Source organism: Squalius cephalus (genome assembly GCF_949319135.1).
Source record: "Squalius cephalus genome assembly, chromosome: 4".
NCBI classification, from domain to species: Eukaryota; Metazoa; Chordata; class Actinopteri; order Cypriniformes; family Leuciscidae; genus Squalius; species Squalius cephalus.
In genome coordinates this window covers 32,918,400-32,944,752 of record NC_137125.1, presented here as the reverse complement: position 1 = coordinate 32,944,752, position 26,353 = coordinate 32,918,400, and the positions used below count along the sequence as shown (strand labels likewise).

The window sequence follows — 26,353 nt, the reverse complement described above, 5'->3', positions numbered from 1 at the left end:
CCGGTCATGGTTAGTATATTCGTAAACAGTCGGTTATGTCTGAAATAACCATAAAACGCGCGTGACAGTGTGACAGACAGTATAACAGTAATGGATCCGGGCACTAGCTCTTAAAGTGACAGCAGCCATATGTGTGTGTCATTAATGTTGTCGTCAAAACAACAAAAGATAGCTTTCATTGTAAGGAATCAGAATTGATAGTCTGTGTATTTAATTTAGTCAGGACTAGTGTTATTTTACATTTGATTACCTTGTTCAGTTTCTGTAGTATTTCTGAATAGTGTTAGACGGACCTACCCAAAAACTTTTATCTTTATTTGTATCTTTTTTGTATATATATTTTTTGCTACTTTTTTCAATTTAATTCAAAGATTGAAATCAAGCTTCTTTGTGTTGTGTAAACTCTTAAAAACAAAATGACCCAACTGTAAAAACACAATGAGTGAGCAAACATTTAGGTGAGATAAATGTAATAAAAAAAAAATTCTACCTTTTTTTTTTATATCGCCATAAATATCATTATCGCAAATATTCTTGAAATATCGTGATATAATTTTGAGGCTATATCGCCCACCCCTAATGTCTGTTGTTGTTTCTTTGACTGCAACCCACTTAAAACGGTCTTGCGACCCACTTTTGGGTTGCGACCCACCAGTTGAGAAACTATTCATTCTTTAAAGGGATATGCATTGTTAGTAACTATTGAAATAACTGAATTAATAATTGGTTAATTAATAAGTTGAATTAAACTTAAAGTGAATGCACAAATTAATTAATACAAAAATTAATACACAAATCATTGTTCTTCTGTTCTCCCTGGGGCCTTCAGGGGGATTGTTTTGGACCCCCTGTACTCAGTCTCATCTTTTCTCCTGCTAGTGACACCTACTAGAGTAGAGGTCAAACTGATTAGTCAGCTGGTCGTTTAGATCTGCCACTAGTCAATACTTTGTGTTGGAGTTGACTCGTGAATCACATTATTTCAGTTGCACTTGCTCTACACATGACGATGGCAGGAGGAAAATTCCTCTGTCATCAGCTTTGTATAAAGATTGATTGCTCACTTATTGCAGAATTGGACATTTGCACACACATACACATTCATGTGCTCATATTTTTTTGTGAAAATAAGATGCAACATATCCATGTATAAATGTAAATATTATGTAATGTATTTGGATTGTATTGTGATTATTACAGTTTTGAGTGTAATAATCAGGGCCTGTAGTTGCTGGAAAGATTAGTCTTTAATTTTGAAATGTTGTCACTTCCACTTGTAAGTCCACATCACATGGGCATACTAGGAGTGTATTTACTTGAGAGTTTTCCGGTGTTATGAGTTATGAGTAGTTGGGACGCTCATTTTCAGTTGACCGTTTTGTTTTGTTTTATTTTCATTTAAATGTGTCCTTGTTACAGTGGAATTATAATTTTAAGTACCAAGTAATATTAATTAACAGCATGTATTACTGTAGTCCAAAATTCTTGTCTGAAATTTTTGCACGTAAAAAAAATAAACCGACCTCACATTGTGTCAATCACGTTTACACACTGCTTCAGAATATTTCGTCCATCATAAGAAATTTTCTGTTTTTCGCATCCGTAGCAAGCATTTTTGAGAGGTGTTTTGACAATTCAGAGCCACCGAATGACGAATACGAAAAAACGCAGACAAAAATGTTGGACTCAGTATGCACGGACCTTTACCCTAAACTCTGCAAGACTGTGACCATCCAGGAACTAAGTTTGGCACTCCTGGTTTAATCTGAACCACCTTGAAACTAAGCGAACACTACCCAAAAGCTAACAGAAACTAGAATTGAAAGATTGAACGATTTCATTTAAGAAATGAAAATATTTTAAGCCAAAGCCAAGAACCATCTTCTGCTGGTGTCTGCTCAGGGGACTAAACTTTGTGCTCTTTTTTAATTTAGGTTAGGCCAAAGACCCTCATTCCAGACAGCCTTCCCCACAGCCCATGCCGAGAGCAGCAGTCCAGTCAAACGCTGGTCGTGCCGCAGAGCATGTCTGTGGTTAGCCCAAAAAGCCAAGGCGCATCTTTGCCAACTGCCAACAGCACCTTCAGTCATGAGCGACTGTCCAGCGGGCAGGAACAGAGTTCCTCATCGCCCTTGTGCGTGCCGAGTGCGTCCACAGCCTCCGCCAGTCCAGGGGTGGCATATGCCATCATCTCTGCAGCCTCGCCGGCCGCCCATGGGGTGTCAGGAATAACTGAGGCCATCAAAGTGCAACCGTTGATTTTCAGCCCAGACAGCAAGGTCTGAAGATCCCTTATCACCTACTTGCCTAATAATGCTCAGCTTTAAACTTCCATGATGCTGTTATTGTCACTCTGTGACAAATTATACATTTAGATGTCCAGAATACTGTTCAGTTGATCTATTTAAGAGGTTTAATGTGTGTATGCAGGTTATAATCATTCAGCCACAAATTCCCAGCTACTGCAAGAGCTCTCCAGCTTCACAAACTGACAGTCCTGTGAAGGAGCCAAGCCCTGACCCCTCGACCCCAGCCAAAAAGCTGGAGGATCCAGAGGTACACACACAACTTGTCTTGACTATTAGCACAAAGTCTGGTCCACATTACAGGTAATAATTCTTGACAAGAATAGATTGACCTGATTGGCATGGAAAATAACCAATTACATCAGTTTTGTAGTGCTCAAGTCCAGACCTCAACCAAAGTCTGTGTGAAGTCCGAGTCCAAAACCATATTTTCTATGACTAGTTGAGACCAGGTTGTTCGAGTCCGAGTCCAGGCTGTCCAAATTCTCCTGAAGGTAGGGTGTTGGTCTCGAACTTAAGTCAGAGTTTGGTCTTGTCTAGACTTGAGTGCAACAACACTGAATTAGATGCCATTCATTTACCAAACTGCTAGTCCTATACATGGCCAGTCTATCGCAGAATCACAGTTCACATATGTGGAATATACATTTGAGTATATCTTGTTACTAATGCCTCAAGCAAAACTCTCCCTTGAATTCAAGATATGCTATTATCCTCAAAAACTTTTGTAAAATTGAGTGACTGGTTCTTAAAAACTGATCATTGTAGAATTTTGATACCTTGTAATTGTAAAGTTGCATGTGGCCAATCAGATTAGAGGTTGCCAGATCGAGAAAATGTCAGTTTTGAGTAGGGCTGCCCCTGACTAAAGATTTTCCTAGTCGACTATCAGTCGTTCTATAGCCTCAACATCGTTTGCAAATTCTAAAAAGCTAATAAATAAAATATATAGCAGCAAACTGAAACACTACAACAATATGGACAATTAGGCTATACCTGACTCCCCGTCGCTATTTTTGTCCCCCAATCTCAGTCTTCTCATATTATGAGAAAGGAACACTAGTTTGTCCACATTGTCAGAGAGAAGTGAACTCTTGAGCACTATGGTGGCATAGATGTGGAAGTTAAAGACCCCCTGTGGTGAAAATCAAGTTTTTAATGTTGTTTATATGTCTATGTGGTGTTTTTAATAGGTTTTAAGACAAATTATGTGCAAATTGCTCAACACCATTGCTGAGTATTTTCTCTCTAAAACTGCAGTGAAGAAAAAAAAAAAAAAAAAAAAAAAAGAGTCTCAAAAACACGGTTTGAAATTGACGATGTTTCTTGCATCACAAACTTGTAACGGACGACAGAAACAGGATGTAAATGCAATAACGCTCTTTATTAGTACTCGACACACTGGTCAGAACATATAACACAGACGGCCGCCAACACAGCAGGGCAGACGGGCGGACGCAAACGCTGAGTGGAATGGTGACGCAGGGACCTCGGTGGACAACGGGTGCTGGTGCTCTAGTCCAGTGATGATCCCTAGTGACGGTGCTCTGATCCAGTGAATAGTCCCTCGTGATGGTGCTCGGTGATCCAGTGCAGGGTGCAGAGAATCCGGAGACGAAGACACTGGAAATCCAAATCCACAACGAAGAAACACAGGAACAGGCACAGGACACAAACACCGGGAAACCACAACGATCTGACAACATGAGACACCAGTTACAGAGCATATAAAGGGACAAACAATTGAAACCAGCTGGCGCTACTGATCACTGATGATCAGTGACCACGCCCACAGACACACACACACAACAGCACGTTAGACGAGAGAGAGACAGTGAATTCATAAACCGTGACAAAACTACCCTGTAACCAACCCCGCCACATACTGTTTTACCATATACTGTAGAAGGAGGGGAATCTCAAGAGAAGCCAGGGTATCCCAATATATTTTACATATTACCACATGGATCAATGTCACATGTCAATGTGTGACTTTGCCAATTCCTGTGGATTATTATTTTTTTGACTAATCGACCAATTCAAATTTAGTCTCTTCTCGTTGATTAACGTTTAGTCGCCTATTAGGAAGGCAGCCCTAGTTTTGAGTGCAGTATGAACCAGACAGTCAGTGAAAGAACTGTTGCCAGTGTTTGCCCATGTTGTCAAGTGAAATAAGTCTAGAAGAGCAAGACTAAAGTTAACATGGAACATTGAATACTACTTAATGTATTAACTTAATTAACCTTCTGTCCTACAGAAAATTGCCTTCATGGTCGGGCTAGGCCTGGTCACTACAGAACACTTGGAGGGTGAGTTATGTGTAAAATGTGTAAAATGGAGCTAAATATCAATAGACTGACATTTTGATGTCAAAATGTATTTTATTGTTAAGGACATTTTGTGGTGCTGTCTGATACAATTAAAAATAGTTTTAATGATGGTTAATTGTTTTGATAGTAGTTATCTTGGAGAAATATGTTTAGTTAATTGAAAAAAATGAATTATTCATATCGGGGACAAAAAACCTCACAATCAGTCAATATTAGTGGTGTATGTTCATCTGCTGCATGACTGTGTTGAATTGGTTTGAATTACCTTCAAATTCATATTTGAAACAAGCCAATTATTCTGAATTCTGCTCAACTCTGAATGAAACAGTGAAACACAGAAACAAACAAAAACTGAGATGTTGGGGTGTAAAGATTCTTCATAGATGGTGTTTTTGTTTGAATCAGAGATCCAGAGTAAACGGCAGGAAAGGAAAAGGCGAAGCACAGCTAACCCTGCATACAGCGGACTGTTTGAACCAGAGGTCTGTCTGCCAGTCATAATTCCTTTAAATAATCACTTCATTTTAGGACTGTTCATTTGTAAACATCTTGTATCTTGCTTTTCAGCGCAAACGACTCGCATCCAATTACCTGAACAGTGGCATGTTTCTGTCGGCGAGAGGTAAAATAGATTTCTGCTTCTGTCAAAAATGAGCTGAAAAATAATGCATGGAAAACAGAAACTTGTTTGATCAGAATGAATTAAATGCGCACATTCACCAAGTGCTCATGTTTTAATTAGTTGTTTAACAGGTTGTTAAACCAAACACTCACTGCTTTAACTTGCTAAACACATGCCAGCACTGCTATTGAACTGGAATAACCCTAATAACACAGTCTTGTCAGTGTGACGCTACTAACCTGCTGTCTGCTTTCACATGCTAGACTCTGAGGAGCTTTGCTGGAAGGTACGTCTATACTCTAACATCACTCTGTGTGTGTGAATCTCATGTGGCAAGTAAAGATAAAGTTTTTGATATGTTTTTAACAGGGTTTAAATATGTACAAAAATGACCAAAATATATTAGGAAAACGTGAATTCTTTCATCATTTGGGCTGCGTTTACACTGCAAGTCTTAATGCACAGATCTGATCTTTTACCATATCTGATTTTTCGTTTTGACCGTTTACATTCACTTAAGACACGACTGGTATCCGATATCTGATCACTTTACTATGCGACATGGTTAACCCTCGGGTTTTGAATAGGTTTTTGAATCGAATAGCGTGCAGATTTTTGTGTTTACATGTCCAACATCTGTGTCAGATCAGATGCGAGTAAAAAAATCTGTTTTTAATTTTTTTTGTGCCAGTGTAAACGCAGCCTTATTGCATTCATCCATACCTGTTTGACTTTTTTAGTGGAAAACATATACACAAACAAATTTACTGTTTGGGTTCTTTATGCTTTAAATACAATTGAGGAAAACTGCAATATTCTGTTCCCGGGATAAAGTGCAAATCCCCCCCAAAACAATACAAGTAATTAAGTAAAATGACCATTGCATACCATTTAACACTATAAACTCAATAAAGTCAATCCAATTAAGTCTTTATTACGTTTTTATTTAAGTACTTTACAAGTCTAGTCAAAAATAATTTTGATTTTGTTTCAGACATTTAAATACACATAATTACAAATTAAAACATTTTATTTGTAAAAAAAAAACGTTTATTAAAGCTGTAAAAAATAAAAATGTAAACATAATTTGACAACGTGTTTTATTCACGTCAGACATGTATTGTGTTGGTAACTTTCATGTGACACATTAATGCATTGCCATGGAAAAGGTAACATGATAATAATGGACTCATAATCATGCAGAGGGCTTAGTTTGAATATTTGAAATTTAATTTTTTTTTTATTTTTTTTTTTACAGTTTAACATGTTTTGCATGTGAAAGAGTTAATAGTTAAAATAAAATGGACATTTTAAGAATTGCTGACAACTTGTTGTGTGGTGTGTTTCTGTAAATGTGTGTGACACAGGAGGAGCTGCAGCATGATGATCACTGTGCAGTGTGTAAACAGGAAGGAGATCTTCAGCCGTGCCACACCTGTACCCGCGCCTACCACCCCGACTGCCTCAACCCACCTCTCAAAACTGCCACCCGGGGCATCTGGATGTGTCCCAAGTGCCAGAAGAAAGTATGCTTCTCTTTTCTTCGAACACACATTTTAAAGATCCCAACAGCACAGGGAAGTCTGCAAGACATCTATTGATCAAGTCAAGTCAAGTCACCTTTATACCGCTTTAGACAATACAGATTGTTTTAAAGCAGCTTTAGAGTGATAACAGGAAAATAATGCATTTCAGCGGTTGTTCAGCTGAAGTCAGTTCAGTGTTGTGTCTATTTTAGTCTTATGTAGTTATCAAAGTAAGTTGATTTTTGTTTTAAGGATATTTATATATTTTTACTAGAAGGTTGTTTAACCTAATAAGACAAAGACAATCTGCTCATATTCTCTGTTCTGTTTTCTTTTGAAGGTTTTGAACAAAGATAACTTGTCTTGGCCACAGAACTTCATCCAGTCGTATGTTACACATAAAACAGGTGAGCTGTCAAAGAAATATAAATCACTAGCTCTTCTCAGCACTCTGTTCTCAGTAGTGGTGATGATGATGATGTGTGTGTTTGTGCAGTGAGAGAGGAGGAACGCAGGAAGCTAATGAGGAGAAACACTGAGCTGAAACTTGAGTGTGAACATCTGAGCGAAGAGGACCAGAGACTCTGCAGTTCTTTCTCTGTAAGTAACTGAGCTAAATGGGTCTGGGTTGCCATGTAGAGAACACAGTTTTAATCGATCTTCACTTTAACGATCCCAATTGTGATTCAACTGTGAAAGACGACTGGTCAGTAAAACAACAATCGATATCGCATCTGAATTGAGTGCTTGTGTGAATCAGAACTGATTCAAATCATGAAATCTGTGTCAATACCCAGCCCTGGTGCTAAATTTCTCAAATAAGTATTTAATGTTGTACTGGTTTAGTTTTTTAAATTAGCATGCTCTACTAGTTTTGTTTAGCATAAATGTATGTGTTCATGTTGCTGTCACCCTAAATGTGCTACGTAACTTGGTCTTTTTCAAAACAACATTTCTTTTTGTAAAAAAGTACAAGATTTGCAAGATAATCTTGCAAAGTTTGCAAGATTATAAACATTCAATCAGGTAAGAAATAATACATTATAATATCTTTATCTATGTGATTTAAATATGATTTAGATATACCTTTAGAAATGTAACAGGGTTGACATTAATTGTCTTGAAAAAACTACAGTGTGCTTCTTAGAAAAATAAATTGATCAATGATCGTTGCATCATTATGGTAATAGGGTTGCATTTAAAAAAAAAAGTAGAGACGAATACTGCATCTGAAATTGTGTACTGTATCATAGGTACTACATTTGATTTGAAATTCGGACGTACTACATCCACCATGTTGTCATTATCATGTGACCTACGTTACGTTGCTTCACTGCCAATCACAAATCCTCTCCCGTGGCCTCATGGGATAGTAAAGTGCCCATTGTATGCACACTTCAGAATCTCGCCAGAAGTAGTAGGTCATCCAGGTACTTTTCGCTTATGAATACTATGAATTCGGACATGCTACTCGTTTCTATTTAAATACTATTTATATATACTATAATACATACTATTTTTCACCTACTATCTAGTGGGCCTATGGAAGTAGGCATATTTGGACACAGCGTAACTCCTTTTTTGAGGAGTTCTTTTCCCAAAAGGATGATGTCATCATTATGACAGTTTTATTTATTTTTGGAATATATTTTTTTACTTTTATTAGGGCAAAATATGGTAACAGGGTTGATGCATACCTGAAGCAACTCAAAAAAGATGAACATAGAATAACATTAACTTATTATTCACCTCAGATTAAAAGTTAGCAATTTCTGTACCACCAGCATCACCAAAGAGAATGAGAAAAAAAAGGGTTTTCCGAATCTTCCATCAGATAGTCCTGCCCCAAAACACACGCCATTGGTTGAACCGGTGTTGCTGTGTCAGCTGTTTTCAGCAAAATCTAAGTGAATGATTTTAATTTTGTGCTCAACAGAAATGCATTGAGCAGAAGGAGCGTCTCCTGGGTCAGCAGCAGGAGACTCAGGCATCCCTGGAGCGTCTCAAGACTCTGATTCGACTCATCCAGCGCGACCAGATGATTCAAGTGACTATGACGGCCACCACCACCACCGGAGCATCGCTGCTCTCGCTGCCGTGGATCAAAGCCGCGGACAGCAGCACCAGCACCACAGCGCCCACTACTGGCCCCTCCGCAGTACTGCACAAAAGCGTGCTTCAGCCGCAAGGAAACAACTGACCCCGAACCCACACAAACACAAGATCACCATAGACGGTGATATCCAACCGATGTGCATTTTCTTCTGGTAATGTCTTACCAAAAAAATAATGGGAAAATTTGAAAAAGAAAAAAAGAAATAAGCGTCACTCGATTCATAAGTATTTTTTAAAGGCAACACACACAGTGCTCACAAGATTTTTTTTTACCCACTGTTTTTTAATGTATTATTTTTCTTGGCCTTAATGTATTTATGACTAGATTACAATGCTGTTGCAAATATATGAAATAAGTATTCTACATAGAAACATTTCTTATTATGCTTTGCGTTTTTTTTTTTACTGGGGTTTGGTGTGTGCGTTTCGGGGGGGAATAATTGTTCACATTTCGTTATTGAGAGGGTTAGCATAGTTATAGTTGAAGACAAGCGACATATGAAATGGAGAGCACTGTACATTGATATATCCGAATAGATGCTCGTTTGCATTTTCCGAAAGAACAATGTTTGCCATAATAATTCAGGTTAAAGCGAGACAGGGAAATGTTTTCATTTTGTTCATTTTGTGTGTACTTGCGAGCGTACAAACATAAAAAAACAAACAAACAACAACAACAAAAAATAATTTTTCAGTATTAATAGAGATAAAAGAACAAAGTATTTAAGATAACAACAGAATTTAGCCTTTTTAGTGACGAATTTAGTATTTTCATGCTGATGCCTGTTAATAATTTCAAACTAGTATTGGAGAGAGGGATCGTTGTACATATATGATTTTTTTTTTCTTTTTTTTTCGGCTGTCCCAACAACAGAAACGAAATAGGCCATTTGAGTTCTTTGAGTGCCTGATCCCGGAATCCAAAAACGTTTATTTTGTCTCCCCACCATATAAAATATGCCAAAAACCCTGAGTGTTTTTGTACCGTTAACTGTATAACGTTTCCATCTCATCTTGCTCTTGTCTGTTTTTACTTTTCACTGAAGTGTTGAATCACATTTTCATTTACTAATCTCAAGTCACTCCAAGGATACCACAAGTTGCATTATTATTATTATTATTATTATTATTATTATTATTATTTTTAATTGTTGGAAGTGAACACTGCCTGATGAATAAAAATAAAGAATTCATATCTAAAACACTCAATGGGGGAAAATAGGAGATCATTTGAATGGTACTTTTTTTTTGGAGGGAAAGTTTAGCATGTTCATCTGAATGGTTTGTCTTCCTGCGTGGTTCGAAAACAGACGCCACATCTTTGATGAAGTTAAAACTTTAACAACGCAAAAGCGCAAATAACCAGTTGCACACAGTTAACTACAGCACTATCATTCTAAACAAAGGAGATCGCAGTAAAGAATTTATTTAGTGTTAAATAATGGATAACACCATCTGTGTGTACATTTAAGGGCTAACAAACATGTATTTAACCACAGTCAGAATCATTTTCCCCCTTTCAGTTTAAAAGGAATATCTACTGAATTCATATGCAGCTAAATTATTGTTACACTTGGTAGTGTCTGTCTTTTGTGTAGCATTTTTTATGAAGTCTGGATATGTAATGCAATATTGTGATGTAACACTACAGTTCAGTTCTATATGTTAACATATGCTATTGCATCAACGTTTATGAGCTTACAATTAATTGTATTTTTACAGCATTTATTAATCTTTGTTATTTATGTAATTTATAAATGTATACAATTGTTCTTTGTTAGTTCCTACAATCTGGAATTAAACAAATTTGTTAACTTAACTATAGCTTTTTATTGCTGCAATTATAGGTTAAATCAAGTTATGTATGTAGAAATTAAATTCCACCAAAATTAATAAATGTTGTAAAAATTTTCATTGTTAATTCATGTTACCTAATGTTAAAATGTACAGCTTTACTGTAAAGTGTTACTTATACATTATAAAAATATTATTGCCAAATTACTGTTTCCACAAATTCTAATATTTATTAATGGTCACACGTACAATGCATTAAAACAAGATCAACACAAAATATTATGTTAAAGTATAACCATAAATGGGTATGTATTGTATATATGTATACAGACATCATAAAAAGTGCTGTTTGTTTTTGTTTTCTTGACAAACTTTAAATCTCATCCCACAGAATGTCTCATTCGGGTCCTGTATTGTCATATTCAGAATGTAATCGAATGCATATCATCTGTTGAATTGTTTCATAACAGTCGCTCCTGCTGAGTACAGACTGCAGACCTAATTATTTTCTTAACAAGCTTCTTTCATGGTTTCCAGTAAAATAGGTACATTTCCCTAATTTACTTTATACTTGTTTTCAGACAATAATTTCTAAAGAATTTTTTTTGCCTTGCTCTACAGCTGTTTAAATGTTTTTATTGGAAAACAAGACAACGCTGATTGAGAAAATGAGTGGGATTTGATGTTATCAGCCCTTTCCATGAATACATGAAATGTTTAAATGAAATTATATCAGTGCTCTGTTCTTCATATCACTTCCATCTACATTGCGACACGTCCCTGATTTCTGTTGACCCGTTGTGGCCCGTGTTCCTCAGATATCTTCAGATATCCATTTCCGGGAGAAACTGTGCAGTGCTTTTACAGATCTATTTTACTACACTCAACACTGCGTTGAACAAAAAAAACAAATTATATTCTTTTATCAAGGAACAAATGACGGAAGACAAAAAATGACAATTTTTTTTTATTGTTTGCTAATTATGCATTTTGACTTGGCTTGCAATATGTGACGTGTCCTTTTGCAATGGAGAAGGAAGCAAAGCGAAGGAGATAAGACAACACAGAGGTGTTTAGCTAGATGTCTTTGGACTGTGTTTTTATTTGTCATTTTGAAGGGGACTGTCCAGTGGATAGTACAAATAGAAGAGTGTTTGTCTTACATATGCCAATGTAGTTTTTACATCATCTAATGATCTATTAAAGTTGATTGATGGAAGTTCATCAATTGTAAGGGTTGTCTTGCTTTTTTGTGCTTTGGAGAATTATGGAAAAATTAGGTACAATATTAAATGTGTGTTAAGGATTATTACAGATGTTAAGATGGTAACACTTTATTTCGATGGTCAGCTTTACACATTATACTCACAATAAGTAGGTCTAACTTTGCAACTACATCAGCTACCAGTCATGAGTATTAGTAGACTGTCTGCTTAACATCTGCTAACACTTTATTTTGATGCTCCTCAGACATTCTACTTACAGTACTAAAAGTTAATTTACAAGTATTTCAACTTATTCTAGTCAAGTCACCTTCATTTATATAACGCTTTTTACAACACATATATTTTCAAAGCAGCTGTGCAGTGATATTAGAAAATTAATGCAACAAAGATTGTTTTGATTGTATAGCAACTCTAGAAGCAAGTCATTGTCCAGCTAAAGTAAGTTTTTGATTGATTCATTTCCGTTGTAAAAATCTGTTAGTTATTAACTCAAGGGCCACTTATGTGACACCATTTTCAACTGAAAACTTTTATTCTCGCCATTCATTTACCTGACAATAGCATTTTGGTGGCCTGAGACCGGAAACAATTTTTAAAAGTGATACCGTTATCAGCTCCACATAAACTTAAAAAACATGAACCTGTGAAAATGGTGACGGCATGCACATGCGTATTACGTGTTTAGTCTATAGACATGCACATTTAAATGCGGATGTGCACGGGCGCATAATCTTTCTTTACAAAGTGACATCAATTACTTGTCTGGCATGCATAATACAGCGTTTCTGTGGATCCGTGTGAACGGGAATCGTTTTGATAATGTTCTCATCTCTACAGAGAAAAAAAAAACTTTTGTTGTGAAAAAAAACCTTTTGCGCTTCGATGAGGCTTTCGCAGGGGATAGTCTAGTTGACACGGTCTCTGCTGACACTTCAGGGCTGCATTGTGGTTGCGTCTCCGCAGGTCCTTCATCTGATCTGGATATGGCCCGGATCTGGCTGACTACGGTAAACCTCGGGATAAACAGAGAGACCAATATTAGCGAAGATGACATTCTTCTTATGATGTAACGAGTACATCAGGTGTTATGGGAAGTGTTCCCGGTTCCGTCTGACCAAAATTATGCAGTCTTACATTATTTGAATTTTAAAAACTTATAATGTGATGTGTATGCCAGGTTAAAGAGGTGTGTTTTTAGTCTAGATTCAAACTGAACTTCAAACTGTGTCTGCTTCTCGAACAATGCTAGGAAGACTGTTCCAGAGTTTATGTGCTAAATAGGAAAAGGATCTACAGCCAGCAGTTGATTTTGATATTCTAGGTATCATCAACTGGCCAGAATTTTGATATTGCAATAGACGTGAAGGACTATAATGCGTTAAGAGCTCACTCAAGTACTGGAGAGCTAAACTATTTAATTTTTAAGTAATTAGCAAGATTTTAAAATGTGTACGATGTTTAATAGGGAGCCAATGCAGTGGAGACAGAACGTCTCGGTTACGTATGTAACCCTCGTTTCCTGAGTAGGAACGTTGCGTCGTGATGACGAATGGGGTTTCGCTCAGAAAGCCTCCCATCTTCGAGAAATAAAACGAGCCAATGGCAAAGAAATGCCATGGGTCTGCGTAATTTGCATAGTGTAACTCTGCCTTACCTCATGGGTATGTAAGGAAGTACGCTGGCAACATGCAGATATGTCTTCGCTGAGGAGCCGAGACTCCGGCATTCCAGCAGTACAGCGGAAGTGGCAGGGAGACGCTCAGGGAACGAGGGTTACATACGTAACCGAGACGTTCCCTTTCGTAGTCACTATGAGTTACATTGTGATGACAAATGGGGTTCCCAGTCTAATCACGCCACCTCGGCTGTCTTCCAGTGCCCTGCGTAAGTCTGAGCTCCCTGTCATGAGACTAGCATGGATGAAGGACTCCTACTTAACACAGGAATACCAAGGTACACTGGGAAGCATATCTCAGTGGAAATATGCAATTAGTGCCTGCCCAAAGAGGGAGGACTTACAGAATACACATATGACCCGGGAGGGGGCTGCATATGGAGAATCACTGGGGTGTCCAGCCACAGGTGGAATATTTCAACCCCAGGGGTGGCAAGGTAGCTTGCCAAGGTAAAGACACATGCTCAGAGAGGCTTATATTGGAAATACACATGTGGGGGTCACCCAGAGGGGGAACCATGCACATGGCGGCACCTAGCCAATCGCAAAAGTTGCCGGTGGCATAACTCTGGCGTTGACGTCAACAGTGCTGGAGGAACTCTCGGGGAGGCTCACCTGAGGAGAATATTGCACGTATCCAGTCCGTGGAGTGGAATGGCGAGCAAGCGAAGACACCTGAGCAGAATCTAGTACCGGCTGGTCGAAGCGAGTACATGGGTAGAAACTAGCTCCACTTGGAGATTGTGGAATCTCGCGAATGTTTTGGGTGTCGACGCAGACGAGCTAGGTGCCGGAGCACTAGGTCCCTGTGTTCGAAAACCTGGTCTTGAGAGTGAGCTAGGATCAGCCAGTCATCGAGATAGTTCAGGATGCGAACCCCGTGTTGCCGTAGTGGCACAAGGGCTGCCTCAACGACTTTCGTGAAGCCATGAGGAGACAGGGCTAGCCTGAATGGGAGAACCGCGTACTGGTATGCCCGCCCCTCGAGTCGAGGAAGAATGGAGACATAGAAGTAGGCGTCCTTCAGGTTGATCGCTGCAAACCAATCCTGTGGCCGCACACATTCGAAAATGCGTTTGACTGTGAGAATCTTGAACGGGAGCCTGTGAAGGGACCGGTTCAAGACGCACAGGTCTGGGATTGGCCGTAACCCACCTGTTTACTTGGGTACAATTAAGTAGGGGCTGTGGAAGCTGGACCTCATTTTGGCTGGAGGGACAGTCTCAATCACACCCTTCGCCAGTAGGGTGGCGACCTCCACTCTCATGACAGGGGCATAGCCACCGAAACATAGTGAGCGGACTCCCCTGAAGTGTAGGAGATCGTGCGAACTGAATCGCATAGCCGAGCCTGATGGTTCTTGCGACCCAGCGGGACAGGTTGGGAAGCTCTGGCCAGGCTCCCAAGAACTGTACCAGCGGGGTCATGGGAACCACAGATATTCCCTCTGTGGTGCAGCGAGGTGGAATGACCGGCCCAGATGGGGGAGGCATAGCGTCCCTGTGTGGGGGCACGGTCATTAGCCGCGTCCTGCCAGAGGAGGCCAGGGAAGGACTAGCATTCCACGGAGGCGTGCTCTGGCAGGGGTCTGGGATATGGGGGAGCTGAGAAACGAGCTCTCAGACTTCCGCACATCAACCTGGTTGAGCCCTATGGTGTTCCTGGACCACACGTGGACATCACCTGACCAAGGGATCATGCAGTGACCAACGTCGCCCATAGAGCGAGGTCGGTACAGTGCGCTGCGTATCGACCAGTCCAGACATGGGAGGCATAGCGTCCCGGCGTGAAAGCATCGGTTGGAATGGCCCCGTGCTCGGAGGTGCAGGCGAACCACAGCTCTATGCCTGTGCCACGACAGTGGCAGAGAACATACAGACCATGATCGCCACGCCAACGAGGGCAGTGAAGGTGGAGGACGCTCGCAGGCCACAAAAAGTCAACGGGGACTTAAGCGACCCGGTTGCGTCCTGATGCACATCCGGGAAGAAAGGCACTGGGGGCGAGCCACTCCAACCTATGCTTTCAGCTGCCCGGGAAATGCTCATTGGTTGTTGTGCCACACCGTAACCCTCCCCCCTCACAGCCAATAATAATAATAATAATAATAATAATAATAATAATAATAATAATTTGTTACATTTATATAGCGCTTTTCTGGGTACTCAAGGTGCTTTACATATGGAAGGGGGAATCTCCTTAGCCACCACCAATGTGCATCACCCACTTGGATGATGCGACGGCAGCCATATTGCACCATTGCATATTGGAAGCTTGTTTCCACCACATAATAAAACATTTTAAAAGTTTACATCTCGCAATTCTGACTTTATTTCTCAGAATTGCAAGATATAAAGTTAGAATTACAAGATATAAAGTCAGAATTGTGTGATATACTGTTAAGTCACAATTGCGTGTTATAAAGTCAGAATTGCGAGATATAAACTCACAACTGCAAGAAATAAACTCGCAATTCTGACTTTTCTCGCAATTCTGGCTTTATAACACACAATTGCGACTTTCTGTCTTGCAATTCTGACATCTTTTTTCAGAATTGTGAGACATAAACTCGCAATTGCAAGTTATAAAGTCCAATTCTAAGGAAAAAAAAGACTCTGAATTTTTCCTCAGAATTGTGAGTTTATATCTCACAATTCTGACTTTATAACACGCAATTGCGACTGTATATCATGCAATTCTGACTTTATATCTCCCAATTGTGTTATAAAGTCAGAATTGTGAGATATAGACATGCAATTCTGAGAAAAAAAGTTAGAATTGCGAGATGTAAACTCACAATTGTGAGAAAAAAAGTCTGAATTGTGAGATAAAAGGTCGCAATTCCCTTTTTTATCTTTTATTCTGTGGCGGAAACAAGCTTGAGAGGAGACAGGAGAGAAGACAGAGTGATGAAGCCAATCAGTATATAGAGGTTTTTTTTAGGAAGCCATGATGGACAGAGGCCAACTGGCAAATTTGGCCAGGATGCCAAGGTTACACCCCTACTCTTTTTCGGAGGACATCCTAGTCAAGTCAAGTCACATTTATTTATATAGCGCTTTTTACAATACAGATTGTTTCAAAGCAGCTTTACAGAGATAACAGGAAAAAAAGCCATTTTGAAGTGCGTTTCACTTTGTCAAGTGGACATGGCAAGTTTATTTGGACAGACCCTCGACCCCTCGATTTTGACCAAGGGAGCGAGTCAACTCAACATGTACACTTTAGGGCAGATCCATAGACCACAATGCAACAAGATTGTGACGTCACAACAGCAACTAGCAGTGCTTGTTCTTAATTTACCCACAAGTGAGCGTTTTTGAACTTGTCGCCACCTACTGGTGTAACAACGTAATTGATACAATCTTTATTTGAAGCATCAAGTTCCTTTCAAAAGATGATTGGCTCTATTTTGATCCCTATACAGTACGTCAGTGTTTTTATCCGAACTATAAACTTTTATCCCAGTGCTTCTGTGATAATTTGAATATTTGTAACAAAAATAATGATAATGTGTTGTTAAAGTTTGTGAAACTGTTTCATACAACCTATATGTGATTACTGCTCTCTCTGGGTCAGTGACAGCGATAACCCAGATTTAATTGCTGTGATCATATTTTTTTCAAGGTTAAGGTTTACAGTTTTTCACAACTGCTAAAATACTAAACTTTCTCAATTAATCAAATAAATCACTTGTTCTGCAAAACCTTAAACAAGTTCAGGCAGTTAGGCACTATCTGCAAATCTCATGCACTCTTTTTGCAAAACTCTAGTGTATATATATATATATATATACTGTATATATGCACACATATATATTATATAAACAAACTTTTAAGTTAGATGCGTTTAATCGATTTCACAGCTCTACTATAAACATTCTCACTCACTAAAACACATATCGCACTGTGATGCACTTGAGTTGAAAACAGTAAACACAAGTGGCAAAAGTTAAACACAACTACAACACAGCTGACATCTTTTACATTACAGCGGCTCAAGTGCACTGAATGTTGATACCAACAATAGATGGAAACAACCTGGAAACAAATAGATGGAGAGGAGGAAGAGTGCATGTAAGAGGTGGTGGACGAGGAGGGAGAGGATGAGAAAGAGAAAGTATGACAGTGTTGTCAAGATAGGATCCAGCACACCAGAGGGTTTTTACCTTTGCCTGGCAAGTGAACATCATTGCCTGTGATATGGACAAAGTCCTCAGGACGGACCCAACATGAAGATGTGATGCTGAGGCAGAATTAATCTCTCAATGACCTTGATTTTGCAGTTTTTACAACTTTTTGGAGTGTACTGTAACATGCTTTTCATTTAGAGTATTTTTTTGACCTTTTGGGCTTTTGCAGTTTGACCACTGCATTTTTACAGTATGCAAATGCTGAATATACAGACATTCAATTCTATACATTACAATATTCAATACTATACTTGCAGTACATACAGTATACAATATGTTCACCTCAGTTGCGATTACAATACCTTTTTACATAATTGCAAATTTTGTCTGCTGTATTCATTATAATAATTTTTTTTTTTTTTTTTTTTCTGTAACGATGCTCTGGATGTTGTGTTCTCCATTTTCTGATGTAGTGTCTAATGAATGATCTGTAGTGTTTATATATTGCCTGATGTGTGTATGATCTGAAAGCATTGTTTAATTTTGAGTACAAGTGAAATGGTTTTGGGCCCATTGTTTGATTTTGCCAGAAGACTCAGGGGTTTTGTTAATGTAGTTTAAAGATTTGGTTTTGTGTTTTATGTTGTGAGAAAAAGGGTGAAGTTTTCAAGAAATGTGTCTTAGCAATTGTGAAAAACTGTAGCGAAGAAGGGTGTTTGACTCGAGATTGTGATCTTTTAATGATTGTTTATATATACAGTACCAGTCAAAAGTTTGGAAACACTACTATTTTTAATGCTTTTGAAAGAAGTCTCTTATGCTCATCAAGCCTGCAGTTAAAAAAAAAAACAAAAAAACATTAATATTATGAAATATTATTACAATTTAAAATAATGGTTCTCTTTTTTAATATACTTTAAAATGTAATTTATTTTTGTGATGCAAAGCTGAATTTTCATCAGCAAGTACTCCAGTCTTTGGTGTCTTATGATCCTTCAGAAATCATTCTAATATGCTGATTTATGATCAATGTTGGAAACAGTTGTGCTGCTTAATATTTTTTTATAACCTGAGATACTTTTTTCAGGATTATTTGATGAATAAAAAGTTAAAAAGAACTGTATTTATTTAGAATAGAAATCTTTTGTAACAATATACACTACCGTTCAAAAGTTTGGGAACAATCACTATTTTTTTTTTATGAAATTAGTACTTTAATTCAACAAGGATGGGTTAAATTCATAAAAGGTGATGGTAACGATTTATATTGTTAGAAATGTTTTTATTTTGAATAAATGCTGTTTTTATGAATAAATGCTGTTAACGTTTTACTCATCAATGAATCCTGAAACAAGTATTCCAAAAAAATATATTAAACAGCACAACTGTTTCCATCATTGATAATAACTGAGTATCAAATTATCATATTAGAATGATTTCTGAAGGATCATAAGACACCAAAGACTGGAGTACTTGCTGATGAAAATTCAGCTTTGCATCACAAAAATAAATTACATTTTAAATTATATTAAAAAAGAGAACCATTATTTTAAATTGTAATAATATTTCATAATATTACTGTTTTTTTTTTTTTTGTTTTTTTTTTTACTGCAGGCTTGATGAGCATAAGAGACTTCTTGCAAAAGCATTAAAAATAGTAGTGTTTCCAAACTTTTGACTGGTACTGTATATATATATATATACACACACATATATATATATATATATACAGTATATATACATTATATTGAGCTGCACTGATACTGTATTACCCTAATGTGAATAATAAAAAAGTAACATTTTGATACATTCTGGCTATGAAAATAAGATACTTTTTGCATTACAGTATAATAATTTGATGAAATTGCATTCATTGAAATGCATTCATTTGAAAACTTTACTAAATAAAAGTCAAAGAATTTAACAAAAGTTGAAGAATTTTAAAGTGAATGGAAAAGCATCAAGTTTAATTTTGGTGCAGTGTTTCTCATGAAGGGGGTGGATTGGAATCCACTGCTGCTTCAATGTATATGTAATGAGTGATTATAATCAAGGTATTAATCAATATTTTTCCTTCTAAATATCAAATGAGTTGAATGACACTCTCTGGAGATTTTACTTTGTTATAGAAGTTACCAGTGTGACTACTGAAATGCTCTTTTCATGTATTCTTTAATGTCTGTATTTGATATCTGAATGCAGTAACAGTGCTTGCTTATTTAGCCCGGCTTCCAGAAATGAAATAGGGAATTGTTTTGTGTTAGAGAAAGGTCTTCAAAGTGTTAAAACATATAGTGGTCATTGAAGCCAATAGTTTAAGGGACCATTTCTTTTTTTAAAGGCTTACTTTCCAGTTAGACTAAAGTGTGCTCTCTTTGAGAGAAAGAACACATCTTGATATTTTGAGAGGACTCTCCTGTTTATAGTTAGAGCCTGGCCAAATCCAACCTTGGAAAAGCTGTGTGTCGTGTGTGTGTGTGTTAGTCTTCTTGGTTACAGGTTAAGGAACCACTGGCATTATGGGAGATTGACTGAGTTGTTCTCGACATGCTGGTGCCCAGCAACCCAAATCTGAGAACTGGAAGGTCACGAGTCTCACGACGTGCCTAACTTCAGGGTCCGAGTGTCAGCTGCCTAATCGATGTCAAGTCAAGTCATCTTCATATAGCGCTTTTAACAATGTAGATTGTTCCAAAGCGGCTTTACAGTGATAATAGGAAATTAAAGTAACAGAGATTGTTTTGGCTTTATAGCAGCTCTAGAATACAGTTATTGTCCAGCTAAAGTTAGTTTTGATTGATTCACTTCCGTCGCAACGATCATTAGTTATTAACTTTGGGGCCACTAACACGACACAGGTTTAACTGAAAACTCTTAAGTTCTTTCTGCGCAAACTTCAAAAACGCGAACCCGTGAGAACGCTGATGGCGTGCACATGCGTATTACGAGTTCAGTCTATAGGCATGCGCGTTTGAATATACTGTATGTGTGCAGGCGTGTAGTCCTTCCTCGCAAATCAACGCTCAACATACTACTTGTCTGGCCTTAAAATTCATAATACAGAATTTTTATCGCTTCCACGTAGCCACGCAAACCGGAATTATCCCGACAATGCTTTATCTGTAGATAGGTAAAGGGAGGGGAGGGAGGCCTTCACAGGGGAGAGACTAGTTGACACTTCAGGACTGAGTTGTTGTCGCGCTCAGGCGCAGGTCCATCAGATCTGGATACGGCCTGGATCTGGCGGACTGCGGTAAACCTCGGGATAAACAGAGAGACTAATATTAGCGTAGATGCCATTCTTCTTATGATGTAACAAGTACATCAGGATTTATGGGAAGTGTTCCCGGTTCCGGCTGACCTTAACTATGCAGCCTAACATTGAATTATAGAAGTCTATAATGTGTTATGTGTATGCTTGGCCAAAGAGATGTGTTTTTAGTCTAGATTTGAACTGACAGAGTGTGTCTGCTTCCCGGATAATGTTAAGATGATTGTTACAAAGTTTTGGTGCTAAATAGGATCTACCGCCAGCAGTTGATTTTGATATTCTAGGTATTATCAACTGGCCGGAATTTTTAGATCGCAATAGACGTGAAGGACTATAATGCGTCAAGAGCTCACTCAAGTACTGCGGAGCTAAACCATTTAGTGTTTTGTAAAGTGATCAGCAATATTTTTAAATTTATACGATGTTTAATAGGGAGCCAATGCAGTTATTTTGAAAATTTTACTATAAATTACAGCAACACCTCCCCCTTTGCCTTTCAGGTTCATGTTTATAATCGTGATCTTGCGGGGTCGACTCATTTAAAGTAATGTAATTGTTTCTGTCAAACACAGCACATCTAAATTAGTCTGTAATCATATCATTAACAATAAGTGCTTTTGAAGTAAGGGATCTAATATTTAGCAACCCGAACTTTATCATTTGCTCATTTGTATTATATCTGTTTTTTATTTGTTGAACATCAATTAAATTTTGACCCTTAGATGGGTTTGGAAGTTTTTTGTATTTCCTAATTAGGGGAACAGACACAGTCTCTATATGATGATCTAGGTGAAAGAGGCTCTATGTGATGGGATTTATCTGACCTGGGTGACGTGAGACAGCTAGCAGACGGTCGGTTTAGCCAGTCTGTCTGCTTCCTGACCTGAGCCCCAATTCATGTTTGAGCTCTAAAGTCTATGTGCCATATTAGAGAGAAGAGCAGCACCATCCCAGGAGGGATGAATACCATCTCTTTTCAACAGGTCAGGTCTGCCCCAAAAACTTTTGCTTTCGATGGAGATATGCTTCTGTCTATCTGTATATGTGTGGAAAATTACTATGTTTATCTATTTCTTAGCCAATCAGAAACTGCAACCTGAAGCAAGGACGTAACTTAGACCTTGGTGTAGGTATAACTGCTGTGATCTTTGTAACTGTAAGCGGGGCGGCCTACGAACTCCTGTGTGAGTCTTGAAGCTGTCTTCTGCTGATGAAACTGCAAACTATCTTAAGTAAAACTTTTCTTCAATTTATTATAGTTCTGACTCCGGGTCTTCTTTCAAACATCTGGTCCTTGGGTCCTAAACTGTTACCCCCTAACACTCATGTAAACAGAATCAGTTATTATTGGTCACACAAATTTAGCGCGACTCGGATATGAATAATCAAGTTATAATAAGCACAGACACAGGGCTAGGCAATTCCTCATGTATATTTAGTGCACCGTGGGAATACAGACAGGCTGCGTTGAGCACTCACAGAGACCTTGTTCAAATAGTTGCTGTTTATAAAAGAGTAAAGCAAATGGAAGACGCTTATAGACTTTGAGAATTTGGTAAGAGAGATGAAACCATGCTGATGGCCTGGGTCTGTGTTGGAGTAGTGAGTTTGATGTGATTAAACTCGAGGTTTTGTGGGGTGCGGACTGGATTGATTCCATTCCTAGAGCTTCCGAACAAATGGGGTTTTTGATGTGCGGACTGATGGGGCAGTGAACCCGAGGTAACCCCATGAGTCAATCCTAGAGCTCCTCCTGTCCGATTTTAGGGGAAAACCGGGTCCATCGGAGACGTCCAATAGATTTCTTAGGCGTGCCGAATGAACACCACAGACACAGTGTAATCACCATAGGAAAATCTCTGAGTAAAACTGGGAGTTGTGAAAAATATGATACACCAGTGTTTTGCCAGATGAGAAGTTTATCTATGTATCATCGTTTTACTCTTTTAATTCATTTTTATAACTGTACCATATATCTCTTTTAATTTCTTTTATAACTGTTTTAATTTTCCTTGCTTTTATTTTGATTATTTTAATTATTTTCTGTAAAGCACTTTGAATTGCCATAGTGTATGAAATGTGCTATATAAATAAACTTGCCTTGCCTTGCCTTCTAATGGCTTTTGATAAATACATATATGCGAAATGTGAAACGTGAAACGTGAATGAGTGTGCGTTTAAATGAGTTTGGGCAGATGTCGTGCCAAAACTGTGCTGTAAAAGATGTCTCCAAAACTGCTTTCAGATCAGCATATAAACCCCTAATTGCTCTTTGGGTTTTGGGATGCTTAGTTGGGGACATTTAATTTAACATTTAATTTAATATTCAAAAATATTATTGATCTGCCTGCATTGACACCATTATATGAGAACTGAACTGAGCTGGATGATGACATCACCAGAGCAGCTATATATATGAACTAAATTGATAACTTTTTTACAACAAAAATGAGCCATCAAAGAATTTACTTAAGCTGGACTGTGACGCTATTTTCTTCTGGAAACAAACTTTGTTGCATTATTTTCCTATATCACTGTAAAGCTGCTTTGAAACAATCTGTATTTTAAAAAGCGCTATATAAATAAAGGTGACTTGACTTGACTAATTTTAGTTAATAGCAGACATCCTGAAATACATTTAAAGCATAAAATGTAATAGTTTTACCTCATAAAAAGTCTAAAAGACAACAGATAAAAAGTGACAGATAACACTTCCTGTTACTGTATACATACTGTAACACATGTTTGCTAATTCCATGTGTTAAGCTACTTGTGTCATCCATAATGCAAATATATAGTTGTCCTTCTGAATAAGACCATCAAATATCTGTTTTTGTCAGAGTACATGTCCTGATCAAATTGCAGGCTAGTTTCTAAAGTCTAACAATAAAAACTCAGGGTGTCCACCAGGTGGCAGTATTGCAGTTTACTGTATTAAATGCTCATAAAACATCTTTTGGCCTCATATATAAAGCCAAAACAATGTTTGTTATTCCCTTTTTCGGGTTCATTATCATTTTGTTGTGTACGTGTCACATGCGTTCATCTATTGGGAGACATTGAGGGACTGTCTACTTGTCGAATCGTCTGTGTACGGTGTATATAATAGGCTGTGGTGGTCTATTATACACACTATAGCTCACAGATAGTTAACACAGGTTATGGGGTTTTGAAGACACGCCAGGGCCGTCACGTCCTCTGTGTGAGCGGTTCCTCATCCAGCGTAATCCTGCTTGAGCCACATCTGATCTCCTGTGATAGCACACAATTCCCAACAACAACACTGGCCTAGATGCCGTGCGCATTGACAGATCAGAGCGCTGATAGTGTGTCCTTGTGTTTGTGGTTTGAATGGGCTAATAAAAGCGCTGACCTCTGTTGGGAGACATCAGTACTGCTGAAAGTCAAGTGGCCACCCCGTTTGTTCACCACCGACATCCTGCGAGGGCACTAGGACCATTGATTTTCCACAAGGACCTGATGACTTTTTTGCCGTTTACAGCTTTAGCTCGCCACCCTGTTTGTAAATTATGGTTTATAGCCTATTTAACACCACAACACATACATATAGAGGGGATCTATTGGTGGTTAAGTTAGTTTAAACCGCTCTTATTATCCCAGTTATAAATGGAAAAAAAACGTAAATAGGTGCCATCCATCAATTTGGTGCACTGAGATTTTGACATTGGTTGTTTAAAACAATTAGTCTTGAGAAATATCTGAGCAGTGTTTCATGACAAACACATTCTTGAGACACTCATGAAGGGCGAAGGTTCACATTCTAGTGTGGTGTAACCTGTCTGACTATCATAACCTGTCTGATTTCAAAAAGGGACGCACCAGTTGAGCCCTAAATGGAATGATATGAATTTGATGATCACTGTATGAGTAGATTCTTTTTAAATCTCTGCTCATTTGCCATTTTAGTGTCAAGCCCAAAAATGACAAAAGAGAAGGGCGGAGGTTCACATTGTTTCAAGAGGAAAGAGATTTAAGTTTTCCTCACTTATTGTACCACACTACTAACCCTAGTGTGGTGTAACCTGTCTGACTGCGTTCCCAATTCATAACCTGTCTGATTTCATAAAGGGATGCACAAGTTGAGCCCTAAATGGAATGATAAATCTCTGCTTCTTTGGCCTTTCAAAAAATTAGTGTTAATGCCATTTGACATCAAAAGACATTGGTTCTTGTGACCAAATCATTGGCGCCACTGTAACGATCCATGTACTGTGTCTTGTAGGACTTTTATGTTAAGGTGTATTCTTAGTTCCCAGTTGTTTCTGTGTTCACTTCCTGTGTTTGGTTCCTGTTTTGCCTTGTACCTTGTTTGTCACCATAGTTACCCTCATTAGTTCCCATGACATCAAATTGCCAACACCTGTTCCTCATCAGCCCCTTGTTAACCTGTTTATTTAAACCTCTGTGCTTCATTTGTTGTTTGTTGGTTGTTGCTCCTGTATGTGCACTCTTGTATTTGTACTCCTGCTTTCTCTTTGTGGTTTTTACTAGTGATGGCCAAGTGAAACTTTCAACACAATTGTATTGGAAAAAGGTTCATTACTTGAAGCTTTTCAAATCAGAGCTCGATGAGGATCTCTGCTGGTGAAAGTGAAGGAAAGCGCTGTGTCGCAAAATGTTTCACAACCACCGAGGCATTAATCTTAGAAGCAAAAATGAATGAATGGATGAATGAATAAAGTAATGAATCAATAAATACATGACAACAAACTGTTCCATTGCATTCTAGTAACTCAAAACAATAAAGAAAACATTTTGTATTGTGTATGTGGACATTTTTCAGTTTGAAGCAGAAAAAGAAAATATATATTTCTTGCTTATGTTTTATCATTTGCTGATGTTTTATCATTTAATCAAATGTAATCATAATTTTTTAATAAATCAAGTTGATGTGTTTCTCATTACTATCATCCCTATATGTCGTCAGACGGGGAAAGGTTACCTCCCCTTTGTCTGCTTTGCCCACCCAGAGAATTTGGCCTGTCCATGAGAAAATGAGCTAGACTGTGTGAGCATGATATTGTTTTTTCCTCGAGAGACATCATGGCTTGCAAATGAGCGAAGCATGGCAGTTGCTCAGTGTTTGGATGTACAAATGAACACTAAAGTCTTTTTTTAGTTCCTAAATCTTCAGGAGTAAATCATGGGTTATGTGTAACATGACTTCAATATACGTGGACATGGAGAACTTTGTCATTAAAAAATGACAAAAAAAGTCTTCTCTAAACTACAAAGATTACTGATATAGATGCTTATACAGCTTCAGAACGATAGCAAATCAGAGCAACATGAAAAGCCAACAACGTATGCTAGCGTTAGCTACATGATAATAACT

The 26,353-nt window shown here is 38.1% G+C and overlaps 1 protein-coding gene across 4 annotated transcripts in view; it reads left to right on the top strand.

The window, feature by feature from the left end:
• The window catches only part of phf21b (PHD finger protein 21B), a 62,065-nt gene extending 50,148 nt beyond the window's left edge, over positions 1-11,917 (top strand). For 3 of the 4 annotated variants that reach the window (XM_079868901.1, XM_079868902.1, XM_079868903.1), the window contains 10 exons: positions 1,935-2,279; positions 2,431-2,556; positions 4,564-4,615; positions 5,042-5,118; positions 5,204-5,258; positions 5,522-5,544; positions 6,626-6,784; positions 7,125-7,191; positions 7,281-7,384; positions 8,721-11,917. In XM_079868901.1, the coding sequence (XP_079725027.1) occupies positions 1,935-2,279; positions 2,431-2,556; positions 4,564-4,615; positions 5,042-5,118; positions 5,204-5,258; positions 5,522-5,544; positions 6,626-6,784; positions 7,125-7,191; positions 7,281-7,384; positions 8,721-8,984 (1,272 nt within the window). In that variant the 3' untranslated portion in view covers positions 8,985-11,917. Of the gene's footprint in view, positions 1-1,934; positions 2,280-2,430; positions 2,557-4,563; positions 4,616-5,041; positions 5,119-5,203; positions 5,259-5,521; positions 5,545-6,625; positions 6,785-7,124; positions 7,192-7,280; positions 8,215-8,720 lie in introns of all 4 variants that reach the window. The other variant, XR_013820872.1, reaches the window with a different exon arrangement.
• Positions 11,918-26,353: the final 14,436 nt, after the last annotated feature.